General features: G+C 28.5%; 2 protein-coding genes and 1 pseudogene across 3 annotated transcripts; 1 reads left to right on the top strand and 2 right to left on the bottom strand.

Annotated features, from left to right (window-relative positions):
* Positions 1-245: 245 nt before the first annotated feature.
* On the bottom strand, positions 246-20,109 carry LOC145181036 (low-density lipoprotein receptor-related protein 6-like). Its single transcript, XM_090071148.1, has 16 exons — positions 19,801-20,109; positions 18,797-19,196; positions 17,596-17,993; positions 16,668-16,787; positions 16,376-16,576; positions 15,725-15,920; positions 15,316-15,631; positions 14,187-14,382; positions 8,705-9,098; positions 7,771-8,168; positions 6,702-7,634; positions 6,459-6,608; positions 2,360-2,479; positions 1,986-2,108; positions 1,650-1,772; positions 246-1,419 (listed from the first exon to the last, which is right to left on the bottom strand). The coding sequence occupies exons 1-16, from the start codon at positions 19,883-19,885 to the stop codon at positions 464-466; spliced, it is 5,109 nt and encodes a 1,702-aa protein (XP_089927274.1). The 5' UTR covers positions 19,886-20,109; the 3' UTR covers positions 246-463.
* LOC145181765 (uncharacterized) lies at positions 3,352-5,423 on the top strand (annotated as a pseudogene). Its single transcript, XR_016446754.1, has 2 exons — positions 3,352-3,932; positions 4,004-5,423. The product of XR_016446754.1 is annotated as an uncharacterized LOC145181765 (transcript).
* Positions 10,466-13,122, bottom strand: LOC149879076 (uncharacterized). The gene has a single exon (XM_090071149.1). The coding sequence runs from the start codon at positions 11,167-11,169 to the stop codon at positions 10,666-10,668; it is 504 nt and encodes a 167-aa protein (XP_089927275.1). The 5' UTR covers positions 11,170-13,122; the 3' UTR covers positions 10,466-10,665.
* Positions 20,110-20,718: the final 609 nt, after the last annotated feature.

Raw genomic sequence — 20,718 nt, 5'->3', positions numbered from 1 at the left:
TATTTTTTACGTCTTAGAAAAAAAATTTTTTTTTTCCCACTAAACTCTTATTTTCTATGCGATTTACCATTATAAATGTTATTCTTTATTCGTAAACAAAATGCTTTTGTGCTAATCGTAAACAATTTACTTTTTTTTTTTCTTAGGTGACAATCCAGTTGAAGTGAGAAAATCAAAGTACTCGTGTGATGCTAGAACTTAGATTTTCTTGGAACATTTTAAAAAATAATTAAACGAAAAAAAACTATTTACAAATCCATTTATTTAAACAAATTCTGTACATTACTATATTATGTATGGCATTGTATATACAATATTCTGTGTATGTGAGTATGTAATGAATGTAATGCATGTATATATGTATGTATAATTTGAATTTCTCAAGTAAAAAAATAAACTCATATTTCTCTCTAAATGATATCGTAACATAAAACTTGATAAAACACCTAAATTTTGTAAAAAGCTAGCTAACTGGAGACGGGGGAGGAGCAAAATGCGTACCCCCAATACGCATTGCAGCCCCATAAGTTACTACACTAGTTTCTGTATCTGAGGGAGAAGGAGGCCTATCTTCCTCTGACATATAGTTCGTGCAAGGTGTAGGAGGTGGGTCAAATATTAAAAGACGATTATTAACATCGTCGTAAACAGTTTCTCCTTCGTAAGAAGAGTCTAAATCTGACTCTTCTTCGAATAACCACTGTCTTCGTAATGAATCAGTATTAGGAATTCCTTTACCGGGCATACGGGTGCCATTAATTTTATTTGAATATGTGTTATCACGAAGGTTGCGGTTTCTGTTGCGGACTCGTCTACTGCTATTATTGTGTGTATGATGAGAGTTAACCGAAACATTATCTGAGTGATACCAATTCGCTTGGACAGGTTTGTTTAGTGGACAATACAATTCTACTTCATCCATTGACGCTAACGTAGGAGGAGGAGCATCGTACTCTTCCTGTGTAACGCAACTACATTGATCACACGACGTATAATCATATGTTTCAGGTGCATCAGATAATACTGAAAATCCCCGATCTGTCATTGGTGATGGAGGTGGGTTTAAAGGGATATGGCTATAATCAGAAACTACAGAAGAAGCACCTGTGACATTACTTCGAGCATAATACGATTTCTCCGTATTTTTTGACATGGCAGATATATACGTTGATATAGAACTTTTTGTATGATTACTTTCACCAGTGAACGAACCAATTTCAGAACTAAGCTGACTTAACGGCCACATAGACATTGCCTGCTTTCGAGAAGCAAGCTTTTTTGATTGTTGGATGCGTATGAAAAAGAAGAAAGCAAACATCAGTAGTATTACGCAAATAATCACACCTGATATTATGCCAGCAACAACGCGAGTTCCCTTTGTCTGCAGAGGATGTTTAGAGATGACAGTTTCATTTGTTGCTAAAAAAAAAAAAAAAAAAAAAGAATAAACAGTTAAAATTAAAGAGAAATGAATTGCCGAATCAGGAAATTCATAAGAAACCAAATTTCATCAAACTCAAGGACTTCATTATATTTTCAGACACCATTGAATAATTCAAATTTTTATCGATTGAATGTATTGCAATAGCATAAAAAGAACAAAGTTCCATTGCTTTATCTTCGCTATATTTTTATCAATTTCTTTTCACCTTTTTCACAGTGATTCTCATCAGATCCATCAAAACAATCAGTTGAACCATCACATTTTTGAGAATCATCTATGCATCTGCTGTGCTCATTGCTGCAATGGAACTTTCCTTCTCCACATATATCTACAATATGGAAACAAACTATTATCAACACACTTTGCTTACATACACAAGCTGCATATACTAACTCTTTCTAAAGTAATTTACAAAAATTAAGAAAGCTAATAATACAAAAAAAGTTCATTTGTTTAAAATGCTTAGAAAGTTTAATACTTGAGTTTACCTTAACTTCGGAAAACTCAAAAAAAATGTAAAAAAAAAAATTAGAAAAGTTACCGCAATTATATTCGTCTTCACCCTGAGGACAATCGATTTTACCGTTACATCTGTTACTCACATCTGTGCAACCTTTCTTCCCACATGCAACAAAACCAGTATTGCAAGGCTGGTAAGGATATGCTTAAAAAAAAAATTGAAAAAAAAAAAAAAAAAAAATGTAGTCAAACATTTTTAAATGGCTGTACAAAATTAAATAGCTGTACTTCTAAAAAAAAAGTACAGCTATTTAATTTCGCTTAAAGTTCCAAAGAACATAAAAAGAACGTCACGAATCCAAAGAACAATAAAAAGTCTAATCACAAATGATAAGAAAAAAAAACTTCATAACTGCTATATGAAACTAATATGGAGAGAAAAATTTCTAGACTTACAACAAAGCTCATCTTCCCCATTTGTACAATCTTCTTTATAATCACACTTCAAAACTTTATTAATACACATGCTATCAGACTTGCAGTAAAATTCATTGGCACTATTACAATGCTCATGCACTAGAAATTAAAAGAAACGAGACTAAAAAAAAATTAATTATAGAATGAAAATCATAAGAATCTACAATCAAAAAACAAAATGCTGCATATTGAACAATGTATACATGCATGATTTTTATGTGAGTGGCCACTTCAAAAGAAGTGAACTCAACAAGAAAACATTTTGAAATAAAATCACATTTAATCAACATAGTACTCATTTGTATATTTATATAGGTTTTTGAAATATACAAACGGAACAAGTTTTTGTTGATCTAATGTAAACATCTGGATTTTTCCATTAATACTGAATAATAATAAATAAAGTGTAGGTCTTTTAAAATGAATTAAATTTTCTGAAGTAAAATTCTTCACAGTGTTATAAAATGGGTTCTAACCTTGACTTTCTGACCCGAGAAAACCCTTTTGTGGAATGATAGCCCACACTATGGGGATCACTTGGATATAAGTATTAAAATCAGATTACAACGTCCTGGCAAGTTATTGATGTTTAAATTTTCTGAATTTATTGATTACACACACATTCGAAATGACAGCTTGTTTTGCATTTTTACAGTAAGATATAATTTTAAATTCAAGTAAACAAACATACTGTAGCATAAAGAGCATTATGTTTTATGAAAACATAAAAAAAAGTTGAAAAATTAAAAGATATCAAGAAGATAAGCTTCCTTTATTACCAAACAAATATAATATTTTTTTATTCTTCTGTTTTTCTGTTTAACTTTTCATAAAAATTATTTTTAACTGTGAAAATAAGACAGTTTTTGAATTTCGGGAAAATTTCGGGAAAATAAAAATTTCGTGAAAAGGCATGATTTATTTACTTTATTCACGAGAGCAAAACTGCGCACATCTAATTTTACAAAGAAATGCCGAATACCGCAAAAAACCACCAAGACTGCAGGAAAACTGTCTGTTTTTTTTTGCTTTAGTAAATGTCAGAGGGAACTGACACCTTTCCTAAAAGAAAAATGCCAAACAATACTCAATGAGAGGATCGATTTTAGTAATGACAAAGCTCCACTTGGAATTTGTGAAAAGTGTCGTTCTTGTTTAAGAAGAAAGGATTCTGGAGAACACATCAATCTCCAAACACTTTACAATTTTGAGACTATAAAAATTCGACCTCAAACTAGAGACACACAATGTGACTGTTTGATTTGTTCTGTTGGAAAACTGAGAAATAATGGTCAACAGAAAACTCAGCTTTTGCAGAGCTCAGCACAAAATACTCCATCTTCAACTGTCCAAAAACGATGCTCTGACTGTTTTTCAATTATTGGAAGAGGATTAACTCATCATTGCACAAAGGGCACTTTGCAAAATAACCTTGTTGCTGTTGCATCTGAACAAGTTGCTGCTCTTGTTGTTTCAAGTAAGGATTCTTCTCCACATGGCACTGTTCGATTGAGTCAACCACAAGATGGAAGAATGCTTCCAATAATGCCAGGTAAAAGTTTAACTTTCATGAAAAGATATTTTAGAAATTTCGAAATTAAACAATATCTGCATTTATTTTAGGTTCCTCATCAGCTAGAAAACTATTTCCTCCAAACCCATCAATTAGTATAAAAGAACTTGTTCAAGTTCAGGCAAACACAGGGCTTTCAAACAATGGCATCAAGAGACTAGCTGCTACAATTAATCAGTCAACTTCACAACATATTGTTGAGAAAAACTATGCTGTAAAATTTGATGCAGTTAGTAAGCAGCTTTCTCACCATTTCACGAGTTCATTGATTAAAGATCATGCTGGATGTGGAAGGACTGTCATTAATTGCAAGGACTTCAAAGAGCTTAAAAATGAACTCATTTCTATGAGAAGCACATCAAACAATCATATTGTGAAAGTTGGAATTGACGGTGGGGGAGGATTCCTGAAAGTAAGCCTTGGAATTATTGAATTAAATCGTGAACCTAACACTCCCCCAACAAAACTCAATTGCACAAACAAGTTTTTCAAGGACACTAGAGTTAAGCGACAACTTATTATTGCTGTCTCTGAGGACCTGCAAGAAAACTACTCAAATGTGTCTCAAATTTTCGAATTGATCAATATGAGAGACCAAGATTTTGTTTTGTCCTGTGACCTAAAACTGGCAAATATAATTTGTGGTCTCCAAGCACACTCAAGTGCACACCCCTGCACCTGGTGTGAGTCAAGTGCAACGGACCTTTTAAATCAAGGAAAATTAAGAACTTTCCAATCTCTTGATCAGAATGTCTTACTTTTCAATGCAGCAGGATCAAACATCAAAAGAGCTCGTGATTACATGAATGTTGTTCATTCTCCTGTATTTGATCTTGCTGGTGGCACATTAGTTTTGGACTTCATACCGCCAATGGAGTTGCATCTCCTTATTGGTGTTTTCAATCATCTCTTTGCTGCCCTACTAAAAGTTTTCCCTCAAGGAACTCTTTGGACTGATTCACTGCACATTAAACAACAGCCTTATCATGGAGGGCATTTTGCAGGAAATGAGTGCAGGAAGCTGCTAAAAAATATTGATCTTCTTCAATCTATTGTCGAGAAACACTCATGCTAAGCTGCAATACCATTAGTTGATGTATTTTGAAAATTCAATGCAGTAGTGTCTGCCTGTTTTGGATGCGTTCTTGATCCAAGTTATGTACAAAAAATTGAAGCTTTCAGAGTGGCTTATGTGGCACTGCAAAATGTTTCTGTGACACCCAAGGTTCATGCTGTATTTTTTCATGTGAAAGATTTCATTGACAAACACGGCCAAGCTCTCGGACTTTACTCAGAACAAGCAACAGAGGCAATGCATCACAACTTTCAAGTGCATTGGCAAAGGTACAAACGACCTAACCATCATCCTGAATACAGTAAAAAGTTGCAATGCTGCCTTGTGGACTTTAATAGCAAACATTGCTTGTGAAAAGAGCCATTTTAGAATGATTTTTTCTTGTATTAGAATATTTATTTTAAAGCATAATTTTCATTTTAGATACACGATAAACTCTCAGAATATGTCTTTTTGTTTCCCTAGTTCATATTTATTGGAATAACCTATATTTTGTACTATATTCTGTCGGTTTTTGACGGAAAACTCGAAAATTATGGTTTATGTCGGTTAAAACTGAAATTTGGCTTCTTAAAAAAAAAAAAAAAAAAAAATCTTGTCGGTAAAATTTGTTTTTTTCATTTTCACCCCCCCCCCCCCACGTCTTTGTCGTTCGGTACGGCCCTGTCAATAACTTGCCAGGACGTTGTAATCTGATTTTAATACTTATATCCAAGTGGTCCCCATAGTGTGGGCTATCATTCCACAAAAGGGTTTTCTCGGGTCAGAACGTCAAGGTTAGAACCCATTTTATAACACTGTGTCTTTCGATGTTTAAAACAGCAAAATTTTTTTGAGACAAGTTTACTTTCATTAGTTTTTTTTTTTAAATAAGTTTTTAAATTAATTTGATCAAATAGCATTTTTTATTTTTTATTTTTCTCAATCTTTTTATACTTTTGAAGGGTTTAAAGAAGATAATTTAAGGTATGTGAAGTATTGCAAATTTTATTCTTGAATGTTGTAATTTTGTATGCTTAAATATATAAACTGAATGACATTGCTATTATTCATTATTGATGGAAACAGAAAATACTAATGCTTAATTTAAAGCACAGATTCAGTGACATGCACTGGTTTCTAGTATTCTATTTTAATATTCATTCTGTTCTTCCAATTTACAGTAGAATTGGGAAAATTTGTCATTTATAGACAGTATCATCTTTTTTTAATTATTAGACAGTTAAATCATCATTTTTATGTCATCAGACAGTATCATCATTTTTATATCATCAGACAGTTCATTATTTTTATATCTTCAGACAATATCTTAATTTTTATATCATCAGACAGTATCATCATTTAATTTGCCATGTTTGATTACTTCTAAAAATGATTATCATAAAAAAAAAAAAAAGGATGTAACTGACATGCTCACACTTATTACACACCTTTACACATGCTACCATTGATAAGAGATTGAGATAAAGGACATGCACATAAAGGCTTTGAAGAACTTTTGAATGGTGAATGGTCAATTTGATAATTTATAGTGCAAATGTCACTGCAGCCTCCATTGTTAATTCGACAAGGATGAGGATCTAAAGCCAAACAATTATACATTCAAGAATGAAATAAAAAATTACTTAAAAAAAGCTAAAAAATATATAAAATTAGTACAGAACTTAATTTACCTTTTCCTCGTGTTAAATTTACAACTACTAAGCTTGACAAATGATCATAAACACCATGAAAAGCAGTTCCACTTGTTGTTATGTTATCTTTCCACACTTTATGTATAAACTTTGTGGAACTATCAGCATAAAACAAATACTGATTGAAAACAGCAAGTGAAACAGGGCTGTTTATGCTTTGTACAATATTGTCAATATAATCTTTACCAGATAGTGAAATGCTATGAATAGAATCAGAGTCTAACCAGAAAAGGCGGTGACTTAAAAAATCTATAACTACATCAGTTATTGGACATTTTCTTAATACACGTAAAAGAACAGAACCAATTCCAGATACTTTAGTAGACATAATACTGCATTTTTGGTTTTTTAAATCTTCATTTGTCCAAAACAAATTTCCAAGCTCTGGATACACAACTATCCTGCGTGGAAAGTATGCTATTTCTTGCAAAATTGTTCCATTTCTTCTAGTAAGTAAATGAATAAACTTTATGGTATTGTCTATTTCGTCAGTCCAATAGATTGAGTTGCTAAATTGGTCTAGAGCAAAGTCGTAAGGTTTTGATGAAGTATTTGAACTTGGATAAACTAGCTTTATATTTTCATAACCACTTCCATTTTGGTAAACCCTTGATACTGAATATGTTCTAGAGTCTAACCAGTATAAAAAATTGCGAACCTCATCAAAAGCAATTATTGGGTATTTTAAATTGCTGTATATGGGTAAAACAGCTTCTGGACTTGAATCTTGAAAAACCATTCTTGCAAATGAAAATTCATAACTAAAAATTAAAAAGTTTTCTGGTTGAGAACATTGCTGACCATCTTTATCAAGTGTATAATGAGTTGCACAACTACAGATTCTTTCAGTTGCACTTAAAGCAAAGCAAAAATGCTCACATCCACCATTATTTTTAGAGCATACATTTGATCCTAAAAGACAAAGAAAGGGAAAAAACCTTTAATCAAAGAAAACAGAATATGAAGTTATAAAAAACTGTTTTTTTTTAATGTATGTTTCCTGTAATACTATATAGAGAATTATAACATTTAAAAATATGAAACTTACCCATTTGAATACCAGCATGAATGACTTTAACATCTTTGATAGAAGATAAGTCTTTTGTCAATTTAACAACTTGGCCTTTACCCATCATTGATACTTTTTTTATTGTGTCACCACGACTTCCATAAATTAGACTGTCTTGAAATACAAGCAAGGGTTTTGTATGAGGCAAGCCTTTTTGTACCAAAACACGCTCTCTAGTGCTAAAATCATAGAATTCAATAGAAGATCCACTTGAATCTTCATGAATCCAATAAATATTATTAGTTTTGTAGTCAATGGAGCAACTTGTTGGATTTATTCCACTTTTTAAAATCTTTCTCAAAGAGCCATCTAAGTTAGCTTGCCATAAAGAAAATTGCTCTGATGTGTTCAAACTTCCTTGGAACCAAAACATACGACTAAAAAGAAAAAAAAAAATAATCAAAATTAATTATCTATTTTCTTCTTTTTCCTTTTTATTTCTAGTTCTTTCATTTTTCTGGTATCTCCATGATTAAAATCATGAATTCAACTAAGAGCTTATTACACAAAAGAAGCATAAAATGACATCTCCAAGAATAAGGACTGATTTAAAGGAATATTATTTCAAAAAAATGCATGATACCTCCATTAAATAGTAGAGATTTTTTAGTTATAAAAAACTGTTTAACTTATTTATTTTCCATTTAATTATTAAACAGTTCTATTTTAGCTAATTATTAGTGTTACATTCAAATAAATTGAAGTGAAAATTACAAAGCAGTTTTTCGAGATAATATTTTGGTTCATCAAGATAAGGGTTTCACATCATCACTGATTGACTGGTCACACAAATATAAATTTGTTTTTAAATTTGTGTGACCAGTCAATCATTAAAATGCATTGTACAACTTGGGAAAAAACAAATATTTATTTTTTCAATGTTGTTTTAAAAAGTAATAGCTACAGTTTTTACCTAATGACTGGATTGATAACAATTATAAAAGGTGACAAGATATCTTCCCCATAGATCAAAACTTTTCTAAACAAACCATCTAGTCTTGCTACTTCTATTCTACCATTTATCCAGTAAATGTTTCGGGCCATCCAGTCAATAGCTAAACTCCTGACACCTTTTAAACCGCCTGATACAACAGAATGGAATCCACTCCCATTAAAATATGCACTATTGATAGTGTAGTTGTTGTCTGCTTCTTCAAACCAAAAGACACGACTTTCAGCAGAATATACTTCTAATAATGTTGCTGAATTAGAGTTTGGCAATGATAGTTTTGAGGTTCGGTATGTATCAATTGAAAGTTTCTTAAGTCCATCGCCACTTCCAGAGTATAAAAGAAACCCACTAGGAACTAAAATTAAAAACTAATAGTTCAAAATGAGTCTGCTGCACATTAAATTGGCTCTTTTTTTATAATCTTTAAATAATGTTTGACAAAACATTAAAGATAATTTTTACAAAACTGTAAAATCTTTTGATTTTATTAATACTTAATTTTCCCTGCTTTTTTGATAAAAGAAAACAAATAGTTAAAAAAAAAAGATATATTTGTTAAAAATATTTTTTGAATGTAATCAGTCAAATTTCTTTTTTTAATAATCAATAGATCTATTGATAAATAAAAATAACTTTTTTATTTATCAATAGATCTGTTCCCAGTGGAACTGCATGCTTTTTTTCGCAATTCATTCTGGATCTTTCTAAGGGGTAATTTAAAACAGCGCTTTTATACCAAATACTGAGATAAAAACAACTTTTGTTACTTGTTATAAAAATTTAAATACCAAACTCAAATGTTAGCTTTTAGTAAAAAAAAAGATTAATGGAGATTATTGTGCTGTTTTTGGATGCCATAACTATCAGAGAAATGATGAAAAAAGCTATAAGCATAGCACCTTCCGGAATGATTAATTATATATCTCAAGCATATGGTTGTTCATCTTCAGATCGATATATTGTTGAAACATCACGTTACCTCGACACATTAAATGCAGGAGATGTTGTAATGGTTGATAAAGGATTCAATATCAGTGATCTTTTAATTGCAAGGAAAGTTAAATTAGTAATACCACCATTTCTTAAAAGCAAAGGGAAGTTTATCAGTAATTTAACTTCTAAAACTGCCCTGATAGCCCGAGCAAGAATTCACGTAGAGCTTGCAATTGCTCGCGTAAAAGACTTTCGATTGCTGCAAACACCTTTACCGCTGAGTATGATTGATTTGCTAGACCATATCTTTATTATAATTGCAGCTTTTACTAATTTAGCCCCTCCTTTAGTTGATTACAAGAATCAACAATATTAAAACTACAAGACATTTCAAAACATTAAAATATTTCATATCTAACTAATTAAAATAAATGTAATTAAAAAAAAAATTTTCAGTTTACAGCCCTTATTTTGACCTTTAGTAATATTAAATGTTATAAAATAAAAAAATCAATTTCATCATCAATTTTACCATTGTCACAAACAGTTAAGTAAAGTTTCATTCAAAACAGACTTTACAGTATTGGAGATCACTTTGTTTATCATATAAGGCAAGATAATAGTTTTGTAAAAATATTCAATTTTTTTAATACAACTTTACCAAAAATCAAATGAAAAATGAACACGATAACTATATAAGTCTTTTGAAGTTCCAACAACAAAATCACAATATGAAAAACCGGTTGAAGCCATTTGACACTGCACTTGACTATAATAAGAATGTTGAGATCAAATATTAAACATGAGCCTTTGATAGCGGCAAATTCTGGAATTGTTAACCCTCTATGAGTCCAAGAACATTTAACCTCTACACACCCAGTGCCACAACAATCACAATGAACAAGGGAATCAGGTGATGCACTAACTATTGGTAAATCTTTATTTACAAATAAACCACACTCAGTCATTTTCATAAATTTATGATTTTTTTAATTTTCTTTTAAGTATGCTTCGAGTACATTTTTTTCATGATGTAATCCCCAGGAAGGAGCTTTCATTTTAAAAACTTTTGACTTACATAATACACCAATGATAATGGATGTTATTTTTTCTGGACATAAAATCTCTAGGTCATTATTTACTTTACGAACAACACTATAAATTTTTGATGCAGTGACTCTGCCTTTACGGTGTTTATGCCAATCATTATTACATGACTGCTTTCTTGCTAAGTGTTCTAGTTCAGAAATTTCGTCAAAATTTGTAGCTAACTGCATTAACAAAACTTTATATGTAATCTTACAATCTAAATAAGTTACAACTTCATAAGGTGTTTTAGGGAGAGATGGATGCAAGGAAGTATTAACTTCGATTTCTTGAGCAACATTTGAAATATCAGGTATAGGAACAACATTTTTTGTTTGCATAAGCATGACATATCCACAGTTAAAATTTGTTATTTGTGCCAAAGAATCTACATCTTCCTTTGTCATGAAAACTTCTCGCTGATTTGTGGCTCATGGGTCAAAATTTAAACAATTTGAAAGTTTTTTCTTGTAAACACTAAGGTATCTTTTAATAGAGGTTTTACTATTTCAATTTCACTTAGCTTTGATGGTCCATTGAGTTTTTGAACTTTTTTTGATGGTTTGAGCCATTAGAGAGGTTTCGATGTACATGTTTTGTCACCAATCTTTACACTATGTTCAACATACCATAAAAGTGCACAAGCATGTTTACAGCAACCAGAGATTCTAAAATTAAAATAGTATATTTTTTAAAAGTAAAAATTGCAGAAAACAAATGAAAAAGCAAACTTAATAGTTTTATTATTAAAATCTTTCTATCAATATAAAAAGTTTCTATCAATATCAAAATATTTGCAGAAATAAGTCTTTCTTTAAACTAGACTCCATAACATAGATTTTGAAGCAATATTTATTTATCAATAAAATAAAATTAGTTATTCAGACTGACATAAAACCAAAAAATTGTCAAAGAATTTAATCTAGCAAAAACATGTTATTTTGAAATAAATTTTAATAAACATACCCAGCAGTACAATCACAATCTGCAGATCTTATTGTACCATGCTTTTTGTTAATCAATACCCAAGAGAAAAGTACATTTGTATTATCACAGGGTGTCCACTTTTATGAAGAAAGCATACTTTTGTACGCTAATTTCCAATATTATTGAATGATTTTGTATACTGCTTACATGTTATGGTTCATAATTTTGCAGGTTCTCTCTACAATTTTATCAATAAACTTTATTCATCTGCACATGAAATGGCCAGTCTAATTTAAATTTTCTTTTCTTTAAATGATGTCAACTCAAAACTACAATTATCTACAAGTTTTTCTCTACTTTACACAAACTCTGTTTTACCCATAAAAAGTCATTAAACTAAGATTTGTTTTTGCAAACAATTTACTTTCTTCTGTTATTTTATCTTTATGAAAAAACTCCTTAGAGCTAATGGTATTAATGACTTCATTTTTCAGTTTCTATAAATCAAATCAGTTACTGATAGTTAACTTCAAAGCTAAAAAAAAAAAGAGTAGTGTACTTAAGATGCTATGGAAACTGTGATCATTCCACTGAAGTTGTCATTTCCAAAAAATTCAAAAAAAAAGTGCATAAAAGCAAATATCAGTAAACCAAATCTAATAAAAATATTTTGTGTCATCTTCACACTAACACACTAACTTAAAGTTTAATAGTAAAAACAGTTTAGTTTAAATAAGATTAAAATCTGTGATTAAAAATAAAAAAATTAAAATCTTCCAAGATTTTATAGCAACAACAAATTAACTACTAAATAACAACAAGATATTAAACTTTGAAGAAAGTAAAATTTTGTTGTTTCAAACTTCACTTTTCACTTTACCAACTTTTTCTTTTTTTCTAAATTTTTAAGATTTTCCCGCTTACTTTCTCCATTTAAGTTCCATATCAATCACAAAGCTTTCAAAGCTTTTTACACAGATCTATCTAACTTATGTTTTTAGAAGTTTTGAAGCCTGTTTTCCATTTTCAACAGCAATGGCAGCTTCAGCCACCTCCACTTAAGTAAACATGTAATTGAAAATAACAATGATATTAACATGTAAGTATGAACTTTCAAAGTGATAAATACTAAAAACATCAGAGAAAAAGCAATGTGCTTTTTTTTTTTTTTCTTTATTGAGATCAAGGAACAACATCTAATTTGTGTTTCAATCAACTCTAGTTCACTTTTTGTTTGGAAAATCTTGTTAACAACTATGATTGTTTTATTTTTGTAAAATAGACTTTAAATTCCCCAATAAAAAAGAAATTTAATTTCATTTTATTGGAGAACGTATCAATCCACCTAATCAATACAGTTCTCTTTTACTGAAGATTGGCCCTTTCATGTGAAGCATTAAAACTTTTAGCTTCAGAGTCATGTGTTAGTCATCTGTGTTAAACTGCTTGATATTTTTTCCAGTATCTTTCCAGTAAAAACTATATCAGTTGATATAGTTTTTAGGCCGTTGCTACTTGAAGTGCAATGCGCTTTATGCAGCCATATGCTACTCGGAGCGCAATACTTTGTACGTATGCGCTAAATTTTTTTTTTTTAAAATCTTGTTGATGTTAACCCTATCCCCATCCCCATCCCCATCCCTATCCCTATCCCTAACCCTAACCGCCTATCTAACCAGCTTTATTGTAATATAAATCGCACTGTTATAATAAAATAATTGCGCATGCATGTACAATATTGCGCTCTGAGCAGCTTATGGCTATGTAGAGTGCATTAAGCTCTACGAAGACACTTCGTAGTTTTTACTGCTATCATGCTTCACAAGCTGACTAGCACCACTAGACTGAAGTATTTAAGTTTAGCTTATTGCAATAATTGCAATCAACTAAACTTAAATTGTGATTGACAAGGTAAAGCCATTTGAATTTATTTTTTCCAGGATGATTGATAAGAAGCCTTTCTCATTGAAGCTTATTTTTGTGAGATATATTACATCTAAGAATAAATAATTAAATTTACTTCATAACAACAAAAGATTTTTATAAGGAAATAATATATAATTAGAAAAATACTTTTACTAACTCTAATTTTCTTAAGTAACAAGCAGGTAATACATTTCTTTTAGAAATGTATTTATATACACAGGTAGAAAGTACAAAATCAAAAGTTTAAGATACATTATTTTACAATATTAGGTTCAGTGAATACCTAGAGTGAAACGTTTTTTCTGTTACACTGTATAAGATGAAGGATTAAAACCTGTAATACATATAACACATATACCTATAATACAGTTATTTTAACATCTGAACTGTATGCTTTTGCTTGCTCATACAACTTTTGCATGTTTGCATGCTGAGTAGAAACCTTGTTAACATTTATTATATAATTGTGTATTGATACAATTTCAGATGATTTTTTTTATTGTACATACTTTTGTAATACAAGCTTTATGTGTGTGTAAATACTGTTAATATTCAAGCATCATAAACATACCATGACAGGTAATTCCATCAACAGCCAATTCCATTTCTGTTGGGCAAGAGCAAACAGATACATTTTTTAAGTAATTGTAAAAGCAAAGATGGCTACATTTATTATATTGATAGTGACAAGGATTATAATCACTTGTAGGTTGGATATCAACAGCTTTTATACCCATAATATCAGCCATTGACTCGCCTGAAACAAGCTGAAAACAACACAAAAATTGAATTAATAACAAAAGAAAATAGAAGAAAAAAAGCTATTATTATTAACTACATTTTGTATTTGCATAATATGCTAATATCCTTTATAAGATATTTAATGGTTATACAGTTATCACATTATTTAGGCGCACATATATATTCATAAAAGAAGTTTTTTAAGCAAAATTAAATTGATCAAGATGTTGATTTTTCTTTTACTGATTAGTGAAATATAGTTTATAACTAGCTATAGAATGATGTATAATTTTACCAAAATTGGAATAATCGTCATAACTTAAATACCAATGTGTGTTTATAAAGTAATGATCCATTTCTTCAAGACCAGCAATTTTAGTTCAGATGCATTAAATTATATGTTTTTTTCAAACTAATCATTAATTTTCTTTTTTTTTTTTTTTTACAAATTATCATTGAGTAGCAATTAAATGACACAAAAACTTTTATTTAAAAAAATAGATATAATGATTGTAATTCTAGTTAGCAAATGTTGGTAAATAAAGTAGTGAATTAAACTCTGTAAAAATGGGTAAAAAAAGTGTATTAAAACAAAATAAAGTGGTAAATTGTTTGTTAATTAAAAACAAGTTACAAAGTTAAAGGAATTTATAAAGTTAGAGGAAACTTTAAAAATTGACATTAGCAATGCAACTATTTTTAATTGCTACTTTTTTAACATTATGCATTTACCAGTGTGTCTGTTTTTTGTTTTCTTTTTTTTTAACAAATTAAAATGTTTTTTTTTTTTAATATTACCATAATCAGTAAAAAAATAAGTTCAATCTTTTTCTTTTTTTTTTTTTTTTGAAATCTTAATCTGTTCAAATGTATATTTATAAAAACTATCCATTTTTAATGACAATATGTGCACATCTAAATATACTAGGGAAATTCTAATTTTAGCTTTAAATTCATACAGTGTCATGTTGCTTTGTTGTTGTATCAAATAGAGTCACTTTGCGGTCCCAATCAGTCCAATACAAGTTATTACCCAACACAGAGATAGCAAATGGATGATAAACTTTGCTGGAAATTTGAAAGCGCTGTTTTTTCTTTAAATCAAACATCCCAATTTCTACTTTACTGGCCCAATAAAGAAGGTTATTTTGCCTATCAAAAGCAATACCATTGACAAAGACCAAACCTTCCCAAACTAAATTTTTGCGGTTACTACCATCCAAATCAGCACACTCAATTCTTGTGTAATTTTTCCAAACACTCCAGAAAATACGACTAGATTTTTTGTAAAAGAAAATTTTAAAAATTAAAAAAAAAATCATTTTGTTTAAATAGAAAAACAATATCACCAAAAAAATTGAAAGGTACCCTCCCACAGGATCTACTGCAATGCCTTGTGGTTGAATAAGATCTTCAGACACAATTATTTTTCTAGCTGAACCATCAAGTCGAGAAACCTCAATACGATTCAATGATGCATCACTCCAGTAAAGATTATGAGCAACCCAGTCAATTGCTATGTGAGCAGGCTCAACTAGATCATCCTTTACTATCTGTTCAAAACCTAAAAATTAATACAACATTTTTTCAAGGAAGAAATTGAAAATTTTACACCTTTTTTAAAAGTATTATACTCTAATTGAGCTTTCAGATTTTCATTTGGTTTAACCTGCAATAAATCTAATATCAGTCTAGATTTTTCTTTCATCAATTTTTTACAATTATGAAACATTTTGTGATAAAAAAAACAACCTTCCTAATACTATAATTAACTATAATAATAACAACAACAATAACATTAGAGTAGAAAAAAATTGATGAGCTAAATGAAAAGTTGATAATGGGAATTAGTTTTAGTGAAACCTAGTTCTTCATGACAAAAAAAAATATTTCTTTGTTTTATGAAAAGTAAAATAGCTGTTCAGAACTTTCTAATACCTGTTCCATTTAAAAATGCTCGATTAATACTTTCTAATACCTGTTCTATTTTTAAAATGCCCATTTAACACTTTCTAATACCTGTTCCATTTAAAAATGCTCGATTAATACTTTGGGTGTCGGAATCAGCCCAGTAGATCCTCTTGTGTAACACATCATAATCAATTCCATTTGCATGCTGCATTTCTTTTATGGGAAGAACACTATCTACAACTTCTTCAACATCCAGTGAAATCATACTAATATCAGCTTTTCGGCCAACCAGCAAAAACCTCCTTATCTCTATTTTTAAAAAAAGAAATTTTTTTAATAAGTTCTTATTACAATAATAAACTTGTAAAAACAAATAAAGATCTGGATCTATTTGTCTTACCACCACAGGTTTTTTTATCACTTTTTAAAGGAACTCCTGTAGGACATTGACATGTTGAAACATTTTTGGAAAGCAAACAAAGATGAGAACAGCCCCCATTGTTTGTGCAGCTTGTATTGACTAAAATAGATAAATAAATTATATTGAGGTATTATTAATTTTGTTACAGGCATAATAAAATTCTAATTTTAATTTTTTAATAAACATTTTGTAGAAGGTTTTGAAGAGATTTAGTAAGATCAAAAAAGTTCTACAAGAACATGTCATTAAAAGTGGCCTCTTTAAAAATTGCTCAGCCAAATCAATATTATTAAATTATTCTAGTTAGAACATTTTCTAATTTCTTTTCAGATTAATTTTAATGCACTTTAATTTAGAGAGCACCTGTTATTATTTCTTATTCTTTTAATTACTAAATTTAAGTGGCTTTTGAACATTGTTTATTAGTTACACTTAATTAATTGTGTGATAATTATAATTACAGAACTTTCTAAATTTTCAATTATAAAAATGAATATGAATGCAGTCTTATCTCATAATTGGCAAGTACTAAGTGTTCTCTTCTACAATTTATATGTTATATTATCTACTAAACACAGTGAAAACTCCTGGAAAAACATAGAATGATGCAAAATCAGGAAAAAATGCTTTTTGGTATTTAATGATAGCTGCAAAACTCTTTATCTGCAATATTTAACAGTAAATTGTATTTTATCTTAACTTCAATTAAAATTTAAACTTTAAAAAATAGTAAATTTTAAACTTTAAAAAATACTAGCAGACTATAGTAAAATTTTAAATTGTAATAAAACTTTCAAAGCATTTCAGTTCTAACATTTTGATTAGATATTTCAGCAAAATATATTGTAATTTCAACATACTTTTTTAAAACAATAAAAAAATAATGTCATATAATTTGTTAACTAACCTATTGCCTGTTTATCAGCAGAGTAGACAACTATACCATGTGGGGAGATTGAACCTCCAGAAAAACTACTAATCTCATATACTGTTTTATTAAAACTGTTCCAAGAAAATATTTTTGCCTCACCATCAGTCCAAAATACTCTTCCGCCAAACACTGTTATATAATATGGTTTTCGATCAGAACTCAATTCGATAAGCTTTTTACTTTTGCCTGAGGTTGTCATATATTCAATTTTTTTGTATTCACCATCACCCCAGTATATCAGGTGTGTTTCAGTATCAACAGCAATTGAATATGGCATTGTTATATTTTTTTTTACAAGAACTTTTCGATTAGATCCATCCATTCGAAAACGATATATTGCTGGTGAGTCTCCCCAATCAGTAACAAACATAAATCTAAATAAATGAAAAAAAAAAACTTTTTAAATATTTGTTTTGAATTGAAAGATAGTAGTTTGAATGACATGTCATAATTTAGTAATAATAATAATAATAATAATAATAATAATAATAATAATAATAATAATAATAATAATAATAATAATAATAATAATAATAATAATAATAATAATAATAATAATAATAATAATAATAATAATAATAATAATAATAATAATAATAATAATAATAATAATAATAATAATAATAATAATAATAATAATAATAATAATAATAATAATAATAATAATAATAATAATAATAATAATAATAATAATAATAATAATAATAATAATAATAATAATAATAATAATAATAATAATAATAATAATAATAATAATAATAATAATAATAATAATAATAATAATAATAATAATAATAATAATAATAATAATAATAATAATAATAATAATAATAATAATAATAATAATAATAATAATAATAATAATAATAATAATAATAATAATAATAATAATAATAATAATAATAATAATAATAATAATAATAATAATAATAATAATAATAATAATAATAATAATAATAATAATAATAATAATAATAATAATAATAATAATAATAATAATAATAATAATAATAATAATAATAATAATAATAATAATAATAACAACAACAATAATAATACATAGTACATAGAGAACATAAAGATGATAAAAACTACCATGATTTAGATATTTGTAATATGAATAAATTTCATGAACAAATTTCCATATAATACAATAAAATGTAACCAGAAAACTAACCCTTCTTGGGGTAACAATGCTATACCCATAGGTTGATCCAAACCATCAGAAACCAAAACACGTCGTGATGAACCATTATAATGGCAAACCTCAATGCAATTAGTTTTTATGTCAGTGAAATATAATTTTTTAGTTACCCAGTCAACAGAGAGACCTTCAAAGTTGTTTACTTGTTTGTGACCTTCAACCACAACAGTAGATTCACCAGGTATATTTATTGATGTCTTCATGATAAAAAATTGCTCGTGTTCTTTAACTAAGATATAAAAAAGTAAATCTGATGCATAGTCATAGTCAAGTGCTCGAACATCTTCCAATCCACCAACAATTGCTGAATAATTTGACAAACCAAATGTAAATCTTCGAATGTCTTTCATATTTGAGAAGATAAGATCAATATCTTGAAAAAGTAAAAAAGTTTATGTATGTAAAAAAATGTGTTATTTGAATTAAATAAATAAGCATAAACTTTAGATTTGTAATTCTAGATAGCATATACTGTATTTACTGCATATATATATATATATATATATATATATATATATATATATATATATATATATATATATATATATATATATACACACACACACACAATATCTTATCTGATATTGGCAACCCAAACTGATCAAAGAAATAGCAAAAATCTATATTGTAGAATTTAAACCAGATATTAACCCATTATTAAATGAAATAAATATATAACTTCTGACTTGATTCATACATATAGCTGCAAGGCTTAATTTTGTTTTTGAATTATATTCAGCTTTTGATTTTTAAGCTCTCTACTTATTAGGAGTATATATATATATATATATATATATATATATATATATATATATATATATATATATATATATATATATATATATATATATATATATATATATATATATATATATATATATATATATATATATATATATATAATATATATAAAATTGATTTGTACTATACAACTCAGTAAGAGAAAACAAAAAATTATTAGTAAACCAATGTATTACCTTTTTTAGATTGAACATCACTGTAGCAAAAACTAAAAAATATAGCCAAAAAGCTCTTGACTGCCAATACAAAACTTGGACGCATGATTATCTATAATTAGCCAGGTAACTGCTACATGAGTGAGGTTTGAATCTCACAATTGTTTCCTTACACTATTTCATTTAAAAACTATAGAAAAATAAAATAAATGATAAAAACAGTAGTAATCAAATTAAATTCTTCAGCTTTTAAAATTAACCTATATTTACAACAATATCCATTTAGTGTCTAGAGTTTGGTTTAAAAGTAAATCAAGGCCACTGAGATCTGTTTAAATCTCGATGTCCCAAAAGGTATCAAACAAAATTAAGAGTCAGCAAAACGAGACACTTTCTGCGAATTTTTTAAATTTAAAACGATCACGTCAGGTATACAAATAATTTATCGATGATGTCCTTGTAATTGTAATAGGTAATGCTTTTATCCAGCTCATTCTACAACAGCTCAATAGGATTAATATCGGGGCTTTGCATATGGAGAATTACTTTCATGGTTTTTACACTTTTTTTTATTTAAATAATTTTCATTTAAAAACTTTGTATGCTTTGGGTGGTTGTCATGCATGAATATAGTATTTCATTTATAAAATGCATCTCTGACGGGGCAACAAGATTAGCAAAACTCCATGAGCGCCTGGCCCGATGTGATTCCTATGATTTTTCATATTTATTAAATTAGTAAACATGGCTATAATTGATTTAATAATTCACTTTCGGCTCAGATTCGGCCTTAACGGAAGCAGTTGATAAATTTGCAAATATAAAAGCTCTATTAAAACTTCATTTAAAAATGTTAAAGATGTCATGAAAAAAGCTAGGATTGGTTTGTGCTTCTGTGGGTATGATACGGTTGAGGTTTGAATCGGTTAAATGATAGGA

Source organism: Hydra viridissima, unplaced genomic scaffold, assembly GCF_058129835.1.
Source record: "Hydra viridissima isolate aposymbiotic clone 2 unplaced genomic scaffold, HvirCarnegie_v1 scaffold_14, whole genome shotgun sequence".
NCBI classification, from domain to species: Eukaryota; Metazoa; Cnidaria; class Hydrozoa; order Anthoathecata; family Hydridae; genus Hydra; species Hydra viridissima.
This window is presented reverse-complemented; position numbering and strand designations above follow the sequence as displayed.